The sequence below is a fragment of the Phocoena phocoena genome, chromosome 1 (assembly GCF_963924675.1).
Source record: "Phocoena phocoena chromosome 1, mPhoPho1.1, whole genome shotgun sequence".
Classification (NCBI taxonomy): domain Eukaryota; kingdom Metazoa; phylum Chordata; class Mammalia; order Artiodactyla; family Phocoenidae; genus Phocoena; species Phocoena phocoena.
Window position 1 is genome coordinate 14,556,757 of NC_089219.1, and position 20,261 is coordinate 14,577,017.

At 49.0% G+C, this 20,261-nt stretch overlaps 1 protein-coding gene across 1 annotated transcript in view; it reads right to left on the minus strand.

Moving 5' to 3' along the window:
• Window positions 1-20,261, minus strand: part of UBR4 (ubiquitin protein ligase E3 component n-recognin 4) — a 127,572-nt gene that overhangs the window by 19,222 nt on the left and 88,089 nt on the right. Inside the window, exons 76-94 of the mRNA XM_065885888.1 lie at window positions 20,070-20,195; window positions 19,827-19,955; window positions 18,705-19,048; window positions 16,939-17,029; window positions 16,515-16,599; window positions 16,208-16,335; window positions 12,702-12,831; window positions 12,420-12,577; window positions 11,568-11,677; window positions 10,708-10,849; window positions 9,462-9,543; window positions 8,708-8,881; window positions 6,346-6,467; window positions 5,198-5,395; window positions 4,456-4,536; window positions 2,539-2,626; window positions 1,654-1,781; window positions 662-769; window positions 19-138 (exon numbers count right to left, since the gene is read on the minus strand). Coding sequence (XP_065741960.1) covers window positions 19-138; window positions 662-769; window positions 1,654-1,781; window positions 2,539-2,626; window positions 4,456-4,536; window positions 5,198-5,395; window positions 6,346-6,467; window positions 8,708-8,881; window positions 9,462-9,543; window positions 10,708-10,849; window positions 11,568-11,677; window positions 12,420-12,577; window positions 12,702-12,831; window positions 16,208-16,335; window positions 16,515-16,599; window positions 16,939-17,029; window positions 18,705-19,048; window positions 19,827-19,955; window positions 20,070-20,195 — 2,544 coding nt within the window. The remainder of the gene's footprint in view (window positions 1-18; window positions 139-661; window positions 770-1,653; window positions 1,782-2,538; window positions 2,627-4,455; window positions 4,537-5,197; window positions 5,396-6,345; window positions 6,468-8,707; window positions 8,882-9,461; window positions 9,544-10,707; window positions 10,850-11,567; window positions 11,678-12,419; window positions 12,578-12,701; window positions 12,832-16,207; window positions 16,336-16,514; window positions 16,600-16,938; window positions 17,030-18,704; window positions 19,049-19,826; window positions 19,956-20,069; window positions 20,196-20,261) is intronic.

Below are 20,261 nucleotides of genomic sequence, written 5' to 3' on the forward strand. Positions count from 1 at the left end.
AAACCGGGCTCCGCTCACCTTGTCCTCACTCAGGGGCTCAGCATTGGACTCATCCAGAATGATCTCCATAATGCTAAGCACCTGCTCGGCCACAGCTGCACCACCACTGTCCTTGCTTTCTTGCTCAGCTACCAGGGCCTGCAGGAGAAGGAGGCCCAGTCACCCTAGGGATAGACCATAACCACTCACTGCTCATGGGATCTGCTCCTCAAGGATGTTCTTTGTGGCCTTACATTCCGGAAATTCTGTGCGTGTGTGTGTGCGTGTACATGCATGGAGAGACATGCAGTGTGTGGGTTTCTGAGGACAGTGAAAACGACGTTTCGGTTTCTTTCTGGTTGCCCTGAGCTGAGTGGCACTACTTTCCCACTGGGGTGCTGTCTGGACTGGTGTAGGGACTAACTTCCTCTTGCTTCTCATCTGAATTCAGGAAAGAAACAAGGACGCTCCTGGGTGTCATGGCAGCAGCACAGGGTGAGCCAGCAGGAGGACAAGGAACAGCCTGAATAATTCAAGCCTCTGTGCCCATCAGTTGGACAGAAAAGGCTTGAAAAGGCCACAAATCCATTTCACTTGAGCCCAGAAGTGAGATGTCTTTCCCCCACCCAGGACTTCCCCCACCGAGGCTCATTCTTTGTCTTTTGCAGCCCACACTCTTTACCAGGTTGAGAGTCCCCAGCATGACATTCAAAGTGTTCATTTCCAGCTTGACCAACTGTTGCCGGTTGACTTTCACCTTCACGCAGTAACTGAATAATTTCAGCAGCACCTGACAAGAAAAGCCAGTCAAAACCCATGAGACCATCTGAGAGTGAAGACATGAGGACAAGCAGGAAAGAAATGCCCAAGAGGGGTCGTGTGCAATCAGCAGATACTCCCCCTGAAATACAGAGGACAGCGAAGTTTCCTTAAGGAGACACGATACGGTGGCTGGGCTCTCCTGTCAGGCTTGCATCTCAACAGCAGTGTTCTCCAGCAGTAGCTCCCATGGGCTGGGTATATATATCTCTGCCGTCTCTAAAACTATGGCAAGGACACTAATTCCTCGTGGAATAGGTGATGCTCTGTTGTCTTGGGGAAAATGCCAGTACTAACTCAGACTCTGAACTAATACCAGTAAACAGAAAGATCCCAAAGCTCATGGCCCGTGGGAGCTCAGAACCATGTAGCTCACTGAAAACATGGGTACAATAATGTATGTTCTCATGTTCCCCGGAGGTGAAAACAATAGTGTAATATGTATGATGCCTTTAGAATCCTCTACTCTTCCCTAATGAGATAGTTGGATGAATAACCAAACAAAATCCTACAAAAAATTAAAGAGTTACTTACAAAATCCATTTTAAAAAGCAGTAATAATAATAATTGACACATAGTGCAGCTTTTTGGGGAAAGACAATTAGACACTGGTTCCACAGGTGACTAAAGAAATATAGCAGACGGCTTGCTATCACACTGGTTTTTCGGGAGGAGTCAGCAGGGAAGAGGGGAGTCGGGGAGGAAGTCTAAAGTGTAGAGAGGGCCAAGGAAGCTGTCAGGTCCTTCACTGGCTTGCACTGGTCCACGGCACCATGCTGCCCCCTAGGGTTAAATGGCAGGGGTCACAAGCTTCTGTCCATGGGGGCCTCTCCCACTTCGCTGCCTCCAACTCACTGTTAGAAGGTGGCGTCCCTGCTTGAAGTCTTTGATCCCTGCCAGTCTGTTAAGCATGCATTCCAGGCCCTCACACTGGGCCATCACACCAGCCATCTTATACACTTCTTCTTCATCTTCTTCTTCGTCTGGAAGAAAAGGGAAGCCAAGCAAAAATGGAGGTGAAGCCAGGAATAAAGCACAGCCCTCTTCCAGGCCGGTGGCTACTTCCCTTTTCCGTACCTCCACTAAAGAACGTAGCCAATAAAAGGGGTCAGTATTGGATATCAAACTTCACTGTCTCACTCTTAGTAACTTTTTTAAAAGTTTAAGTCACTTAAAATTGTTTACTCAAATATGTGAAAATACACGCATTACAACCACTAACGAAAAAAACAAAAACAAAAACCCTAAATAAGGGGCCCTGAACACTCGTTTGTTGCTCACTGCACTTCCCCCAGCACCCCCCACGACCCCAGTGGTATCTGAACGGGGCCACTGATAACCGTGTTTTTCCTCAGCCAGAGGAGTAATCCCCCCTCAATTCTTTTTTTTTTTTTTTTTTTTTTTTTTGGCGATATGCGGGCCTCTTACTGCTGTGGCCTCTCCCATTGCGGAGCACAGGCTCCGGATGCGCAGGCTCAGCGGCCATGGCTCACGGGCCCAGCCGCTCCGCGGCATGTGGGATCTTCCTGGACCGGGGCACGAACCCACGTCCCCTGCATCGGCAGGCGGACTCTCAACCACTGCGCCACCAGGGAAGCCCCCCCCCCCACCGTCAATTCTGAACAGAATTGCGAGAGAGCATCTGCCCAGACTGCCCCCAAGTCCCAGGACGTGAACTGCTGCTCAGAGCTCCCAGTCCTCAAACCGAACGTGCGGCGGCGTCTGTGGGAAGGGCCGTACCCGTGGTGGAGTCCAGGGACTCGATAAACTCCTCGGTGGCGTCGCCCAGCAGACCCCGCATCCGGTAAACAATCCTCATGGGCTCGCCCTGAGCAGACAGAGTTGGAGAAATGTGCTTGTGAACAGGCCCAGAAAATGCAAAGGACTCGACACCTGGTCTTGCTTAATGCTTCGGCGGTGTGGGCAACTTCTATTTCTCTGCAGGGTCTTAACCACAAAATCTAGAATCCAGACGCACTACAATTCACTTTGTGGAAAGAAAGCTCATTTTATTTAAGGTCTACGACAGGCCAGGAGTTGTGTGAAGCATTTTACAGACACTACCTCACTTAATTTCATTCAAACTATGTAAGAACTGTAACAACTAGTATTTATTGCTTTTACTCTGCACTAAGCCCTTTGCTAATTAGGCACTTTATATTACCCTTCTATACAAGGTTACACAGCTTGTTCAAAGTTATCCAGCTATAAGCCCAGTTCTGTTTCCAAGCCTGTGCCTCCTTCAGGAGTATAAATTCTCTCTAATCAATAGGGATCAGGACGAGGGAAGTCAATTAGATCAAAGGGCTGCGATTCAAGTCTCAGGAATCAAAAGCAAGAAAACAGAATACACCAATCTCTGCCTAGGGAGATCCTGAGGTCTTCATATAACCCCACAGCAAGGAGAGGATTCATCCAAATTTCCTCAAGCTAAACCTACAACCTGAGAGAATGACTAGAAATAAGTCTTGTAAATTAGAAGATTCCAGCAACTTCCCGAAACTGGAGGATCATGAGACTTCACGCTCCACCAGGTACCAGCTCAGGCACTCTAGCACAGGTAGTATTATCCTCATTTTGGAGGTGAGAAACGGAGGCTTGAAGTTACATTCTAGCAAATTAAGTGGGAGAGCAGGTACCATACTAATTCAAGCTGCCTGCCTCTAAGCCATGCTCAGCTTCAGGAGACGAAACCCTGGAGGGAGAGAACCTGTCAGGCCAGGTCCCAGAGCATTTCCAGCTGTGGAAGCCCAGTGGGAACTAAGAGAGGGGACAGCCATAGACCATGGACAGAGAGAGAGACACAGAAAACAGACCCTTGTCTGTAGCTGAAGAGATGGGCTGCTTATCAGGGAAATGGGGGATAAAGTAAAAAGGGAGGCTGATGAAGGCCCGGATAAAAAGGTGCCACAAACTCCGGACTTTGCCGGAAGAACCCCTTGGTGGATTAAGCACATTAATGCGAGGGACAAATGATCCCCAACTTCTTGCCTCCTGGTTCAAAAGGGGAGGCTGACGATGTATATTCTTTGGGCTCCATACCACCATTTACAAGGGTGCCCAGAAAAGCTTGTTCTGAATTTTTTTGGTGCATCAGGGATTAAATCCGTATGGTTGTTTTGACGCTAAAATGTCAGTGGGGGAAGTGGAATATCTGACTTTTATAAGCGGACAAATGGTACCGAGGTGGCCAAAAGGACCACAGCGCCATGCTTCCTTCATTTCCCTTTTCCACTCCTTCAGAACTGCCTTTTGAGTCTCAATTTCCCAACTAGTAAAATAAAAACTATGCTCCTCAACACAGTACTGGAAAATGTTCTGAAAAGTGAGCAAGCCCATAATAGTTGAGATTAATCTCAGTCAAGAGGTGTCCACTCTTGACAGCAAGCCCTCCCCATCACCGGGCTTCCTCAGACTTCGCCCGGGCCGGCTGCACGGCCAGGAAACGCTCACCCCTCCTGAAACTCCTCTCCCCTCACCTGTAAGCTGCCTCACAAGGAGGACAAGGTGACCGGTTTTCTCCACACCAACACCGACAGGGGCAGTAAAGGTCCTTACATGCTGCTACCACCTGGGCAAGTGACGATGAACAACAGCTCTTCCTAGTACAAGTCTGCAAGTCAAACCACACCTCCAAGCAGGAAAACAAACACATACCTCATTCGTGGTACACCAGACCTTCTTGTAAACCTCGGCCACAGGAAGGTCCAAACTAATGATTTTATTGTTCACTAGAAGCTGAACAGAAAAGAAAATGATGCTGTTATTTGGAAATAATTGTAAGGCAAGTAAACTTCAAGATCAAAGGGCGCTTATGGCATAATGTCTGCGTCAGGGACCTATCGACTCTCTCTCTAAAACATGCACATGTGTGCGTAACACGCAGAATTTTGTGCACAAGTTCAGGGGTTACAAACAGCTCTAACCCAAACCATGGACTCCAGGTTAAAACACTGCTGAGGACCTTCTCCTATCCTGAATCCATTTCAGCTCAGCACCAAAGAAGACAATTTTCTCTATTTCACCAACAAGCTTTTCACCATGTATACGATAACGCCAGACCCTAGTGTTGTCTGCCAGAAGGTACCAGATACAGGGCCAGAAACCTGCACAGGGGCTAAAGTGCCAGTATTTAGGGCGCTTAATTAACTTGGAATCCCTGGAAAGCCTCTGCCACAGCAACAAGAACAATGCAAGCCTGCGCCATGATACGCAACAGTCACCAACCATTCGCTTCCCACGCGCCAGGCAGTGGGCAGAGCCCTTTACAGGTGATTACCCTGAACTCCAGGTGGGGTAGGCAGGTGGAGATCCTTAGCCCGCCTTTACAAAGGCCCAGTTAATCGGCTCCTGAGGGAAAGGAACCCTAACCATGACAGTGGTGTCCTATGCTTGTTACCTCCATTCCACTATCATCCTCCAGGAGAGCCACCAAGTCACAGTCCTGGCAAATCTTGTTCTTTATATCCCTCATGAGTGGCCCAATGCCTGGCTCATTGCTGCTGTATGGGTTCCCGGGCATCCTGCCCTGTAAGAAGTCTTCTTGTTGGGGATCCTTCTCCAGGGTCACAAAGAATTCAGTGACTTCATTCTCCTCCTAAAGGACAGAGAGAAGGAAGCAGAAAGGATGGCATAAATATACGTGCAGAGGGATGGCAGAGACCTTTTTGATTTAGACCATGCTACCCTGCTCACGGACACCCTGAGGAAAACACACCAAACTCATCCAGCCCCTTACACATTTAAAGACATAAAGGATAAGAAGCTCAGAGGTGATTCAAAAAATCCAAATATAATTCAAATAGCCTTAAATATCAAGCACCTCCTCTGAAACTTAAGGGGAGATTAGAAGGGAAAGCCTAACAAAATAAGCAGATGAGGAGTGACCCATGAAAGCCGGATCACTGACACGAGGGCAGAGAGGGTTCTCCTCCTGCTCGTCTCATGCGATGCCAACCAATCTGGGGCCAGATGACTTTGTCCCTGGTGACCCTCCAGTCAAGGAAAGGGTCTTCTCTATATTATACAATATTCAGGCACGCCCAACCCCACTGATCTCTCATCGTTAACTGACGATGCCGGTGTCCTTCATTCTTCCTCAATAACAGGAGGGGATCTTTGGATCATACCACGCTTCTATATAGTTCGGGCTACGGAAACAAATACACCGGCATCCAAGCGTGCACAAAACATGGGCAGGGAAAGAAGGAAGAGGGTGAAAATTTCCTTACGCCCTAGCTCAGCGTTGCTTCTTTCACAGCATATTGGATTAATACCAGGATTTGGGCAATGGGAGGTTAGACCTAGCTCAAAAAGAAAGATTGATTGACTTTGAATCTAGGAAATGAGACCAAGGAAGGTCTTTAGATTTCCCACCATTTATGAGGTTGCTTCTGTTTTACATGCGGTGCTTCCTAAAACACTGCCTGAACAGGCCACCGCTGGTAAGATTACCCATGACTATAATGAATCACCAAGAGGCTTCATGGAGAAATGGCTCACGCTGACACCCCAAGAGCCACGGGAAGCACCACTGCTTATGCTTACAGGATAGATGATGCTGCAGAGCCTCTCAAAGATGAAGACAGGAGTCCGGTAGTCATCCAGATTGTAGCGCTTGGCTGTCTCAATGCACACGGCCATGAAAGCCTTGGTTTCCGATTCTGTACCTACCAGAAATCAGTGTGGCCAAGTCAGTTAGGAAAGAGCTTCGCACACGGAAACTAAGATGAGACTTTAAATGAAGTTCCGTCACTGACAGATTCTTTCTGCCTAGCAAGTCTTTCAATGTCCTATGTGGCAATATCAGTATTTCAACTGGAAACCTGAAGCTGACTGATTCTTATACTCAGACCACATTCCATTTGAAAGCCTTAATACCCAAGTCAACACAGAGCATCACAGTTGTGTACACGTCTTGCTCCCTCTGGGAATTATAACCTTGCATCCTCTTGCCCAAAATAGGTACCCAAAAATGTCAAATAATGATCCTAACTGCATTCCAGTCAAATCAAAAGGAGGTTATAGTTTTCAGTTTCATTCTAAAAGGTTAAGTAGATCGCCCTCTATAAACGAAAGAGATAAACTTCAAGTCATACATGCAAGTGCTGTAATAACGCTCTCGAAAAGGGTCCAGTTGCCAAGGTCACAAACCAGCTTAGCAAGACAGCTGAAAATGGCACCAGAAGGACCTCCATGTCTGGCAATACAGCAGACTATGTCCCCTGACCTACTTTCCACTCCTCCACTTAAAAACAATTTAAAATATTGAATAAAAAGGTATCAGTGAACTGCCACACTAGCAAAGAAAGCCACAGTCCCAAAATTAAGAAAAATTGGGAACCCAGGGAGGTTAGCAAAGCACAGAGGCGAATTTTTGCCATGAGCTTTCATTTCAATAACCTGCCAGGATCTGAGAGCTGGATACAAAGCCACAAATCTGCCAAGGTGGAGAATCTGGCAGGAACCACCCCGCTATACACATACATGTAAATCTGCTACCCCAAAAGAGCTACATCCTTGGTATAAGGGTCAACTAAAAATAACTCTCCCTTTCCCCCAAGCAAATCAATGAAAGGACATTGTCTTCCCTCAAAATGCAGCACTGAGTAGAGGGGGAAAAAAAATCTCCTCCAAGAACTCATAACAAGCTGTTCCTCACAGGGTTTGTGGCTCAAACTATCTAGGAGGTCTGAAAAATCTAAGGTCAGAACTTTGTTGAAGGCGGCCCTGGGATGGCTGTACCCTGAGATGCCTCACAGAAGCGGTTACAAATCTTCTCTGGAAAAACCCACCTTTGACTCAGGTCCTGAAGAATTTCCATAGATAAACCCTCAAAACACGAGCTCACAGTCAAAAACATCACAAAATGCAAAAAGATTTAAGGCACCATAAGCAAGAGCCAGAAAAACAAACAACAGAATTAGATCAATAAATACTTCAAATTTGAGAATCATCAGACACAGAAATAAGTTTGCTAGGCTGAAAGATTATAAAAGGAGAAGGAAATGTCAGTAAAAACTAGAGACTATAAGTCTACACAGAACTGCAAGAATTCAATGGGTAGATTAAAAAGACAACAAAGTGAAGAAAAAATCAATGAACTGAATGACACGGTACAGGATGGAAGACATTATCCAAAATCAGCATAAAGATACAATGAGATGGACACTATGCAAGAGAAGGGAAGACACAGGGATGACAGAGTGAGCGCGGAGCTCCCCAAGGACAAGGAGAAAGAAGACAGCAGAGGCAACTGAAGAGATGATGGCTGAGAATCTTCCAGAACCAGTGAAAGACACCAACATGAGAACTTTTGACCTCGTCCCACACTATGAGCTCAATATAAAAAGTCCAGGGCTTCCCTGGTGGCGCAGTGGTAGAGAGTCCGCCTGCCGATGCAGGGGACACGGGTTTGTGCCCCGGTCCGGGAGGATCCCACATGCCGCGGAGCGGCTGGGCCCGTGAGCCATGGCCGCCGAGCCTGCGCGTCCGGAGCCTGTGCTCCGCCACGGGAAAGGCCGCAACAGTGAGAGGCCCACGTACCGCAAAAAAAAAAAAAAAAAAAAAAGTCCAAACTGGGAACTCCCTGGCGGTCCAGTGGTTAGGACTCTGTGCTTCCACTGCGGGGGGCACGGGTTCGATCCCTGGTCGGGGAACTAAGATCCCACAAGCTACGTGGTGCAGTCAGTATAAAATAAGTCCCAAATGACTGAGGCCAGCTCTGGAATTTTACAACCCCAAGAACCAATCGTCTCAAGAGAAATTTCTTCTCCTTCTTTCCTTGAATGTGAGATGTTTGCTGCCCCTGTCCTGGCTCTGAGGAAGTTGGTGAAATCAGACCAGTGTACCTAAGTGGAGCCAGAAGGGACATGGGAATCTCGGGCTGCAGGCTGCTGGGTGGTGCTACCTGTGGTCATGTCCTCCAGCATCTCCAGCAGCATGTCCTGGGTCTCGTCAATCAGCTTGGTCCTCTGCACCACCAGCTTCCGCAAGCACAGGTATCCATTCAGCACAGTACCCACCAAGCGACTTTTAAAGTGCCTTTTGATGGATTCCACCTCCACGAAGGAGGAAAGAAGGCCTGTGGGGACAGGAAAAAGTTGCTACAAGAGTTCTGAATGAGAATTAAGCAAAGAAGGCTTAATTCATCCTCAAAAGATGACGAGCAACTCAAAAGCAGGGAAACACTATCTTTGTGCTTGGCATGGGGCATGCTCAATGATGTGAACTGGTCAATAGCCAACAGATGCTCAAAGACATAAAGCCATCCCTGAGGAGGGGGCTTCCCTGGTGGCGCAGTGGTTGAGAGTCCGCCTGCCGACGCAGGGGACACGGGTTCGTGCCCCGGTCCGGGAAGATCCCACGTGCCACAGAGCGGCTAGGCCCGTGAGCCATGGCCGCTGAGCCTGCACGTCCGGAGCCTGTGCTCCGCAACGGAAGAGGCCACAGCAGTGAGAGGCCTGCGTACCGCAAAAAAAAAAAAAAAAAAAAAAAAAAGAAAGACGTAAAGCCATCCCTGAGGAGAAAAACGCAGACCTTAAAAGTGCAGTGTGGTCAACATGAGAGAGAAGAAAGTCAACCACAGCATCCAAGGAACTCAGGGTCAGTCCCCAAACTATACCCAGGGTGCCCTAAAGGAAGGGCTGGGAGGCGCTCTCTACCTGTGAGACTCTTGAGGGCATAGCCCTGCTGCAGATCAGTGCTCAGGGTGGCCTCCTCCAAGGCCAACAAGCGGGCTATTTCCTAAACAGGACAATAAGCACAGTTAGTGTGACAGCACTGCCAACGACACTGGTCCACCCCACCACTGGTCCAGGAACTGGCAGCACCATCTTTTTATTCTAACGCTCTCTCAAGTTGAGAGAGCATTTGCAGAACTTTGCAGAACTCCTTTCCAAGAAGCCAAGGACAGTTGCAATGACGTTAAGGGACTGCTTAAAAATGGAGAACAGTCAAAGTGACCCCAACAGACTGCATAACCTCATGATGAACACAATGAAGTCACAGAAGTACCACACGCAGATCTCAGAAATACTGCAGGTTCAGTTCCAGACCACCGCAATAAAGCGATTACTGCAATAAAGCGAGTCACACAAATTTGTTTTTTCCCATGAATATAAAACTCATGTCTACACTCGACTGTAATCTATTAAGTGTGCAATAGCTTGTGTCTAAGAAAGCAATGTCTATACCTTAATTTAAACATAATGTTGTTGGAAAAGTGGCGCTGATAGTCTTACTTGATGCAGCGTTGCCACAAACCTTCAATTTATCAAAAACCCGCAGTCGGGCTTCCCTGGTGGCGCAGTGGTTGAGAGTCCGCCTGCCGATGCAGGGGACACGGGTTCGTGCCCCGGTCCGGGAAGATCCCGCATGCCGCGTAGCGGCTAGGCCCGTGAGCCGTGGCCGCTGAGCCTGCGCGTCCGGAGCCTGTGCTCCGCAGCGGGAGAGGCCACAACAGTGAGAGGCCTGCGTACCGCAAAAAAAAAAAAAAAAAAAAAAAAAAAAAAAAAAAAAGGGCTTCCCTGGTGGCGCAGTGGTTGAGAGTCCGCCTGCCGATGCAGGGGATGCGGGTTCGTGCCCCGGTCCGGGAAGATCCCACATGCCGCGGAGCGGCTAGGCCCGTGAGCCGTGGCCGCTGAGCCTGCGCGTCCGGAGCCTGTGCTCCGCAACGGGAGAGGCCACAGCAGTGAGAGGCCCGCGTACCACAAAAAAAAAAAAAAAAAAAAAAAAAAAAAAAAAAACCCGCAGTCGCCTGCAAAGTGCAATGAGGCAAGGTATGCCTGCATTTTCAACAAATGTTTCTTCTTGGTATAAAAGAACACCACAAAGTTCACGCAGAGAAAGGGGACAACGAAAGCAGAGCTAGGGAAAGGGGCTCTGCTGGGCTGGGTGAGATGGAGGTACCTTGGTGATGAGGTTGCCCACGTAGGGCAGGACTCCTCGAGCTGCCAGGTAGACTTTCCAGTGAGCTGAAGTGATGAGCTTCTGGTAGAGCGCCAGGTACTCGGCGGCACACTCCCCTGCTACGCTCAACTCGTCCAGGTAACTGCCATGGAGAGACAGGCACTGAGAGAGAAGTCAAACAGCTGCAACAGTCCTAACAGCTCCTCTTTGCTTCTTCCATCTTTCATGCCTCTGCTGTCCTTCACTCCCTCTTCCATGGAAGGAAGGGGGTGGGGCGAGAAAACCCCAAACTCCCCACTCGGGAACTCCCCACACTTGGGGAAAGCTCAAGAGCACACAACAGGGAATGCAGTGCAACAAACTATACACGTTTGGAACAATAAAGCACCAAAATATGAATGGCGGTTATTGGGGCAGCACGAGTATGGCTGTGACTGAGTCACTCACAAGGTAAGTTTACCAGAGTTTAGTGGCCAATAATGTGGGCTCTGGAATTAGACTGCCTGGATTCAAATCTTGCCTTCCAGTAGACAAGTTAATTAACCACTTTAAGCCCAGATAAGGATTAAATGAGACAGTGCATGCCAAGCATTTATAAGCTCGTAAGATCTCAGAAAATACTAGCTGCTGAAATTCTGCTGCTCTATTACCACCACCACCGTTACTACCACTACAATTGCACTATCACGACAATTCAGCTTTTTAGAACTTTTTTGTTTCTGTGATCTTCTACAAGGAATGAGACAGTTACAGAGCACAGGTGCGCCTCCAGTCACCCTGATCTGTGGATTCCCCTGGGAAAGCGGGAAGGGCTCGAGATGAAGTCCAACCACCCTGCCCATCCCACTCTCAAACGGTACCTGGTGAGGAGGTCGAGGACCTGCTGCTTGCGGCTGGGAATGGTGGCCAGAGCTTCCACGATTGTACAGGCTGCCTGCCGTGCAGCCTGCGTCGCGGGAGTAAAGAGCACCTGTGGGGTATGGACAGAAGCCCCGGCTCAACTAACAGCCTCTCATCAGGCCCCGCAGGGCACAGTCAACTGCCACCCATCCAAAGGAAGTCCTCTGAGTACCTCTCTAGGAAAGGTTAAAGGTAAAAATCACCAGCTAACACAAGATCAGACTGCTGCAGGCTGGTAAAGAGGCTGCCTAAGAGCCACCTTCTTCATGGAGATTTTCTCTATCAACTACTTTGGAGAATGTACCCAAGATGACTGAGGTAGGAAAAAAGACAAGCAGGAATTCTCCTTAGCAAAGACATCTGTAATTCTATTTTGGGGACAGCTACACGGTGAACACTTAACATTTAATGTAAACCAGTTATTTATGTTATGAACCAATGGACAAACGAATTCTCTAAAATATAATTACTTTAATCTTTAAGAACATTAGCTGGAAAGAGGAAGAGGACAGCAGAAGATATGAAAGGTGGAAGGAGAAAGGGGAGTACAGGCACTGAGGCTCAGGTCCGTTCAGTGTTCAGGGAGGAGACCAGAGATCACGAGCTTGATGAGAAGGCGGAAAGAGTTCTGTTTCGGCCAGTCCACCACGCTGGCGGCGGCAACCGAGAACCTCTACCTATGTGAAAGGAAGCAATAATAACAAAGAGAAAGAAGAGAAAGCAGAGCAGACAAGTGGGGAGGAGTAGAAACACCCTGCTCGGGATCTGAGGCCAGCACAGCAGGGCGAGGGGCCCAGGGGACGCTCACTCACTTGCCGCAGCCAGTTGTTGTGGCCCAGCTTGAGATCCAAGGGGGAGGTCCTCTTCCCCCGACGACTCAGGAACTGCTTCCACCGCCACACGTACTTCTCAGTCAAATAGAGATGGTGGAGCTCTGATTTGCTGGGGGACTTCCCGTTGCCATCGATCCCTGGCAGGCAAAGGGGTGCAGAGAGACGTAAGGAGAAGAAAGGGACAGAAAGGGGGGGGATTGTGGGGCTGCTGGGATGGGGTAGGAATGACCGATTTCTCAAGTCTTGAAGAGACAGACACACCTCTGATAGGAAGACACTTCTTCCAGGCTTCATAGGATGCCTTGGGGTCTCTCTTGAGCCAGAGCTGAGCCTGGGCATGGATCTCATTGCAGTACGGCTTAACTGTGGTAAGGGCCTCGACAGGAACATCCTGCAGGAGGAAAGCGGACAAGGGGAGAGAGCTTGAGGGCACATCTGAGTCACAGCTGCAATACAATAGCACTGGCACCCCAAGGGGACATATGCAAAGGCAAGAATGTTGAAGGATCAACATTCTTATCTTTTATGCCCCCTATATGCTGCTTTAAAGCATTTTGATCTAATTTAGCAGTAGTAACTCCATGCTGAGCTTAGGGTCACTGATTTTGACTGCAGGATAAGGTGTAACTGGCTTCCTTCAGACAGTCTTATAGCCACATATACTAATTCCTATCCCAAGGCTGATTTGTAGTTTCGCAAACATAAATCTTCAAGGGGTCACTAAGCAGCCTCCAGAATTTAAAGAGCCATAACTAATCCCAAGGAGCCTACACAGCAGAGCCCCAGGACTCTGGGTTCTCAAACTTTCTGACCTCAGGATCCCATTACTCTTAAAAATTACTAACTCCAGGGCTTCTCTGGTGGCGCAGTGGTTGAGAGTCCGCCTGCCGATGCAGGAGACACGGGCTCGTGCCCCAGTCTGGGAGGGTCCCACATGCCGTGGAGTGGCTGGGCTTGTGAGCCATGGCCGCTGAGCCTGCGCGTCCGGAGCCTGTGCTCCGCAACGGGAGAGGCCACAGCAGTGGGAGGCCCGCGTACCGCAAAAAAAAAAAAAAAATTACTGACTCCAAAGAGTTCTTGTGTGTGTAGCTCTCTCCATCAATATGTACCTATTAAAAATTAAGGTTCAGCAATTCTTAAAATATTTATTAATTCATTTAAAAGTAAGAATAAATCCATTACCTGGCAACCTAAATAACATTTTTTATATTTTCCAAAACAAAAATAATCTAGACAAAGGAGTTGCACTGCTTTATATTTTTGAAACTGTTTAAAGACTGCCTTAATAAGACAGCTGGATTCTTATACCTGCTTCTGAGCTCAAACTGTTGTGATGTGTTGTTTGAGGTGAAGTACTACTCACACAGATATTTAGTTGGAAAAAAGAATATTTTAATAGGTTTTTCAATTAATTGTGGATTTTTCCTTTGATACTAAACCAAAATTTAACAAATTATAGGTTCTTAAAGACTGGCTAGAATGAGGAATCTGAAACCAATCAATCAATGTCCCGTATTCCATTCCACTAAAATTCATCGTTTACTCTCACATGATTCGGTAACATGTACTGGTCATTTGGAAAATACTGGTTCACCAAGTTACATCAATTCCTCTTCAAGTGACAAGCTCACTTCATTCACTTTATAAGAAAATGTCTACCAAACACCCGATTCTGAACAACCACAATTTGCCCATCAGCCCTCCTTTCAAGCACAAACGGGTTCCATGAAAAAAGCAACCGGTTCAGCCTGCAGCGCAGTCACACAAGTGCTTTTCCCCAGGACAACCGCTGCACTGCAGTGCGCCAGGGCACCGTCTCTGGGCCTCGCACATCGTCTTGCTGAATATTAAAAAGATTAGCTGGGCTTCCCTGGTGGTGCAGTGGTTAAGAATCCGCCTGCCAATGCAGGGGACACGGGTTCGAGCCCTGGTCCGGGAAGATCCCACATGCCGCGGAGCAACGAAGCCCGGGCGCCACAACGACTGAGCCTGCACTCTAGAGCCCGCGAGTCACAACTACCAAAGCCCACGTGACTAGAGCCCACGCTCCGCAACAAGAGAAGCCACCGCAATGAGAAGCCCGCGCACCACAACGAAGAGTAGCCCCCACTCGCCACAACTAGAGGAAGCCTGCACGCAGCAACGAAGACCCAACACAACCATAAATAAATAAATTAAATAAATAAAATGTTTAAAATCATTTAAAAAAAAGATTAGCACTCAGGAGTCAAGATTTACTAAAATTAACCTGCAATGCTTCATCAAGGACACTCTAGAGGGAAAGTGCACGGCAGGGAAGAGCACGGCTCTGAGTGGAGCTGGGCCCACAGCCTCTTCGTGCTAAGCCTCCAGTGGCCTCACCATCACTGACTTGGCACCACCAGCACAAACGCCACGAAACAGTGAAGAGGGCAAATCACGTCTTAGGGTAATTATGAAAGCAGTGTTGACCTCACAGATTCCCTGGGAGTCTTGGGAACACCCAGGGATCTACGAGCCAAACTTTGAGAACTGCTGCTCTCTTTAGGCTAAAACTAAGCAAAATGTGAGGCTTCAGTGCTCAGAGAGTAAGAACCCTGTGGAAATCTTTTACCTCACACTGTGGGAAAAATGACAGTTACGTGGGGATGAGGTTCCTCTTTTCAATCAAGAACCAATTTTTATTTGCTGAGACTTAGCTCTGAGGCGAAGTAAACCTTCATCAAAGGGAAGGAAGGGGGGTCTTTTCTGAGGACTGTCCGGGCAGACCAGGGAAGGGAAACAGAGTAAACTGTTCATTGCCCAGCTTCCCCCCTACTGCTTACTACTCAGAATCCTACAATGAGACTTCGTTTCCCACCAAGGGATCCCATCGGGATGGAGCAGGAAGGAGAGTGGCCCAAGGACTACAGAGATGGCTAAGAGGCACTGACGGCCTCAGGCACGGCCGAGGGAAAGAATTACGGCCTGACGGGTGTAGCAAGCCCATCCGTGGCTAGGCCATTTTAGGGTTAAAAACCTGGCTTTATTCATTCTCTTAACAATGATTTGCCGAGTGGCTATTAGAATGCTAGATACCACGCTATGCACTGGACACAAAAACATCTTAGTAAGACAAGCCCTGGATTCGAGGAGCTCATAGCCAGCCTAGCAGAGAACTGGTTAACTGAAGGAGCAGCTGACAAAATGAAGGTGAGCATTCCAGGCAGAGGAGACACCATACAGCCACAAGTAACAGTTATTAAGGATTAACATGGGCCAGGCACTGCTCTGAGCACTTGATCTGCATTAAGTCATTTATTCTTCCCAACACTTCAGGTGGAAACTGTATTCCCATTTTATAGATGGGGTAACCAAGCAACCTAAGTTAAATAACGTGCCCAAGTCATAGTGCTAGTGAATGGAAGAGCTGGGATTTGAAATCAAGAGGTCTGCCTCAGAGCCCAGGACTTCCACCACTGCGCAAAACTGCATGTACAAAGGCACGGGGGTAGGAAAGAACACTGTGTCCTCTGGGAGCTGCGAGTCATCTGACGGGACCAGAGAAAGAGGCAGTCCTCCACGGCTAACCACTTTGTCCTATGCGTTTGTATTTCTGTGTTTGTTTTTCTCTTGAGTTCCCTCTGAGAAACCTTCCTTCTCAAAAACCCCAACCCATCTCTGCTGAACTGCCGCAAAGGAAGCATCGGTACCGCCCAGGGAGAGCGAGTTCAGGTGAGCAGAGGCCTTTAGAGGCAGGTCAGGTGCTGGCCGGGGCCTGTACCCCGCCCTCCCTCTCGGCCCCGTACCTTGTTCTTCTTGCTGGTGGGAGCAGGTGGTTTAATCAGCTTCTGCAAGATCCGCAGGCACATGAGGGTAATGTTCTCAACAACCACGGGAGTCTTAATGTTCACGGCCATGAGGAAAAGGCTGAGTGCTGGGCAGAGGAAGGAAAGGCAGAGTCACACGTGATCACAGAACACATCACGCCTGCCGTGGCAAGGCTGCCCAAGCACAGCTTCCCCTGCCCTCTCCCGCCCTGCGCCTAGGACTGCGCCCTGAAGCCTCCTCTCCTTTCTCTGGCAAGCTGCTAACCAGACGTCCCCCCAAACTCACCACAGCGTAAGCGGAGCTCCCAGCAGCTGTCCTCCTTCGAGATAGAGTCTGTCAGCAACAGCATTTCATACTGAAGGCTACTTGCCTAGAAGGCCAACAGAAAGAGACATGAGTAGAGGAGGGTCTGCAGGGTCAATCCCAGGACTAGGGCTCACGTCCATGCTCAGATCCAGGGACTCAGCATTAGAACGTCTGGTCACAGGTGGACCATCAGAGAGACAGTGGAGAGATGGAGACCCTCCACAGGGCCAACCACTCATTTCTCTTCTCTCTGAGGCTGACTCTGACCTGGGAAAATCTTTGTGGGACATGAGCTCTGCAAATGTGCCGCTCCCTCCCTCCCTCTCGTCTCTGCAAACGAGACCAGCGGGGAGGAAGCCGAGCGAATGAAGGCAGAGAGTGAGGAGACGGCCAGCCTGCTCACCAGATCAGGATTGGCCCAGTGGCCCTTCAGGGCTGTGGAGACTTTGCCAATAATCAGGTCGTTCATTTGCTGGGTGGCCTCTGGATTGTCCCTAGGGAAGCAGAGAAAGGAGTCCTGTTATTCACCATTGGCTGTGTCCCTCCTTTGCACTTGAAGGAGCCCAGAAAAAAGGAAATCAATGTCTAGGGCTACCCAGCCTTCCCAGGGGCAAGAAGACACACTAGCCCCACAAAACCCCGCTGTGTAATAAAAAGGGCACGCCCCAGCCCCCTTTCCTGGGAGGAGACGCCGACTGAGAACAGAGCAGCACTGACACACGGGGGATTTTCTCCCCAGCCCACATCCCAGGCTGCACAGCCCCCAGACACTGCCTGGTGTGTCAGTCTCCAGAATCTAGGTGTCCACTCAGCCTTGGCCACAACTCTTTCCTCATCTTCGCCAACTGCCCTCACTTCATTTCCCACAAGGCATCCACATTTCCCATCTATGTCCCTTTGTAATAATGTATATTTTAATAATAAAAAAAACCCACGAATTGTGTCACATCCCTTTCTTGCTTCCCAACGTGTCTTGAATAAAATCCAAGTCCTTATAATGGCCTACGAGACCCTACAGGACCAGGGCCCTGGCGATCTCTCACTAAATCCCCTCCCCTTTGTTCCCCCACTGGTATCCTTCACTCCATGCACAAGGGCTCCCCCACCCCTCACACCCCGGGCACACCCCTGCCTCTCCTCCTGACACTTGCTATTTCCTCTGTGTGTAGCCCGCGCCTTCAGTATCTGCATGACTTGCCCCCTCACCCCACACAGGGCTCTGCTCAAGTATCACCCCTCAGAGATCGTCCTTGACCACTTTATCCTCCGCAGCAACCCCACCCACAATCAGAGTTGCCATCCCAGCTGTACCGCTCTTCACATCTAATCTCCTGACACTGTACCGTGTAATTACCTGTTTACTGCCCTTCTCCCCTGTAGAACGTAAGCTACATGAGTGCGGGGACTTTTGTTTCATCTACCACTGTATCCTCAGAGTTTAGAACGGTGCCTAGCATTCAGCAGATGCTCAATAAATATTTGTTAGATGAGTGAATAAATAATACAGCAAGTAATACTTACCAACCAGCTAACATGTTCCAGAACTTATGCAACATACTCAGTAAATAATCCAAATCCAGCTGTGGGTACTGTATGGGTACAGACTAAGTACTCCACAAATATCAGTTATTACTTGCATGAATTATGTTAGTCTATCCTCACCACAAGACTTTAAGGTATTTGCCACTGTCAGTATTTCTCAGATAAGGAAACCTTAGGCTCAGAGAAGTTAAGAAATGTGTCCAAGGCACATAGTACAAAATATCCGATACTGGGTCTTTCTGATCCAGATCCAAGCTCTTAATCCCTAGGCTCCACTACTCCAACTGTCTTCTTCTGGTTGAGTCTTGAGTCCAAGTGCCCCGCTGCACCCTTCTCCTCCCTCACCAAAACTCAGAAACTGCTTCCTCAGGAAACCCCACTGGTACCAACCAAGTACAAGCCAAACATACTATCTACACGGAAACCCGGGCTTCAAATGCTCCCCAAGTTTGTTCAGCTATACCCAGGACCTCTTCCCATTTTTTTCCTCTATTATAAGCTAGCGAAGCTGTTTGGCAGGGAGAAGCACGGTTCCGTGCACCCTCTGGTGCTCCCAGCACCGCTGCCACCCCCACCAAAGCACGAGCAGGCATGACCGGCCCCCGTCACCACGGCGCAAGCTCTGACCGGGTCAGGAGGCACATGAGCTGGCGGACCTCCTCCCGCATGGCCGCAGAGCCTCTGCGAAGATTATAATCAAAGAGCTCCCTGATGAGGCCCTGGGAGACGAGGATGTGCCTCAGGGCGGGGTTGGTGGCCAGGGCCCGGAGCAGGGTGATACAGTGCTCTGTGACGGCCGAGGCGCAGCCGTAGCACTTGGTGGAGGATGTGTGGCCACAGCCCAGGACGGACAAGGCGCGGTACTGGCTGGCAGTGAAGGTGGGCTGCACGGAGGTCCGAGATGATTTGGTGGCTGCTTCCCTCTGCTGCAGGTCGTATTCCAGCAACTCTTTGCGTGAAGCAAAAACTTTCTAAGGAAAAAGAAAAGACAAAGGAGAAAGAAATCAGCAATTAAAATAAAGAAAAAGAGGAAGTTAACTAGAAATCAGCTTTGGTTTGAAAAAACACTTTACATGCATTATCTAATTTAGCCCTCTTGATAACCTTACCAGTTAGATACTTTATCCCCATTTTATAGAGGAGGAAACAAGCTTAGAGGGGTTGGCTTGACCAAAGTAAGTGACAGAGTTAGAACTCAGCCTCTGATCACAGGCCCACGCCCTTAACTCCCACGTAACACTGTCTCATAAAGAACAAAGTCAGGAACGTAGGCACGTGTAGCAAAGATGGCACACCAGCAACTTAAGGGACAAGGACCCTGGCTCCTCTTGTCTGCGGCTAGCCTTCCCTCCCATGGGGGTGGGGTCGGTAACATGCCATCCACCGTATGGCCCACCCTGGTTGACTGGAGTTGGTGTGCCCTACCCTTCAAGCCTGCAAACACGTCTATCAGAAAAAACAGGAACAAAATCTTGGCACCTCATTTTTTTAAAACCAGTTAACCCCTCTACTAAAAGATGGGCTGTGAATGGTCAAGAAAAACACATCTATAATAATCTCCGTTATTCTGTTTTCTGGAATGAACTCAGCTCTCTACCGAGCGCCCAAAACCGCTGTGGGTGAGAAGCTATGCGGCTGGGCAAGGGCACCCCTGGAGCTGAGCTGCTGGGGGAGAGCAAAGAACTGCTTTGGAAACGACATCGATAACACACGACAAAGCACACTGTCCAGCTGCTCCCGTTTCTCTACCTGGATGATTTTGGAGAGTTCATCGAAAGAGTTCTTGCAGTCCCCACAGTACTCCTGCGCCAACTGCAGGATGTACCGGTTCACACTGGCTGAGGTGGAACTGATGCCCCCAGCCGTCCCCGAGTCATCCTGCAACCAAGAGGGAAGCTGTCAGCCTTCCACCATGAGATGGCCTCACCCAGGGGCTAGTCTTCTGCTTCTGATCCAGAACCCTCTCCAAATGTCCCTCCAGCTTTGGACTACCTGCGGCTTTTCAGGAGCTGCCTCGTTCACTTTGCAGAGCAGGTTCTCCAGCTGTGGCCGATGTCCCATCAGCTGGTGATACACTCGATCAGCTTTGTCCAGAAGTGTGTTAATGTTGGAAACAGCCTAGACAGGAAGAGACAGGGGCGTGCGTGAAGGCTCGTCAGCATGAAGATTTTCCCTGAGTGATCG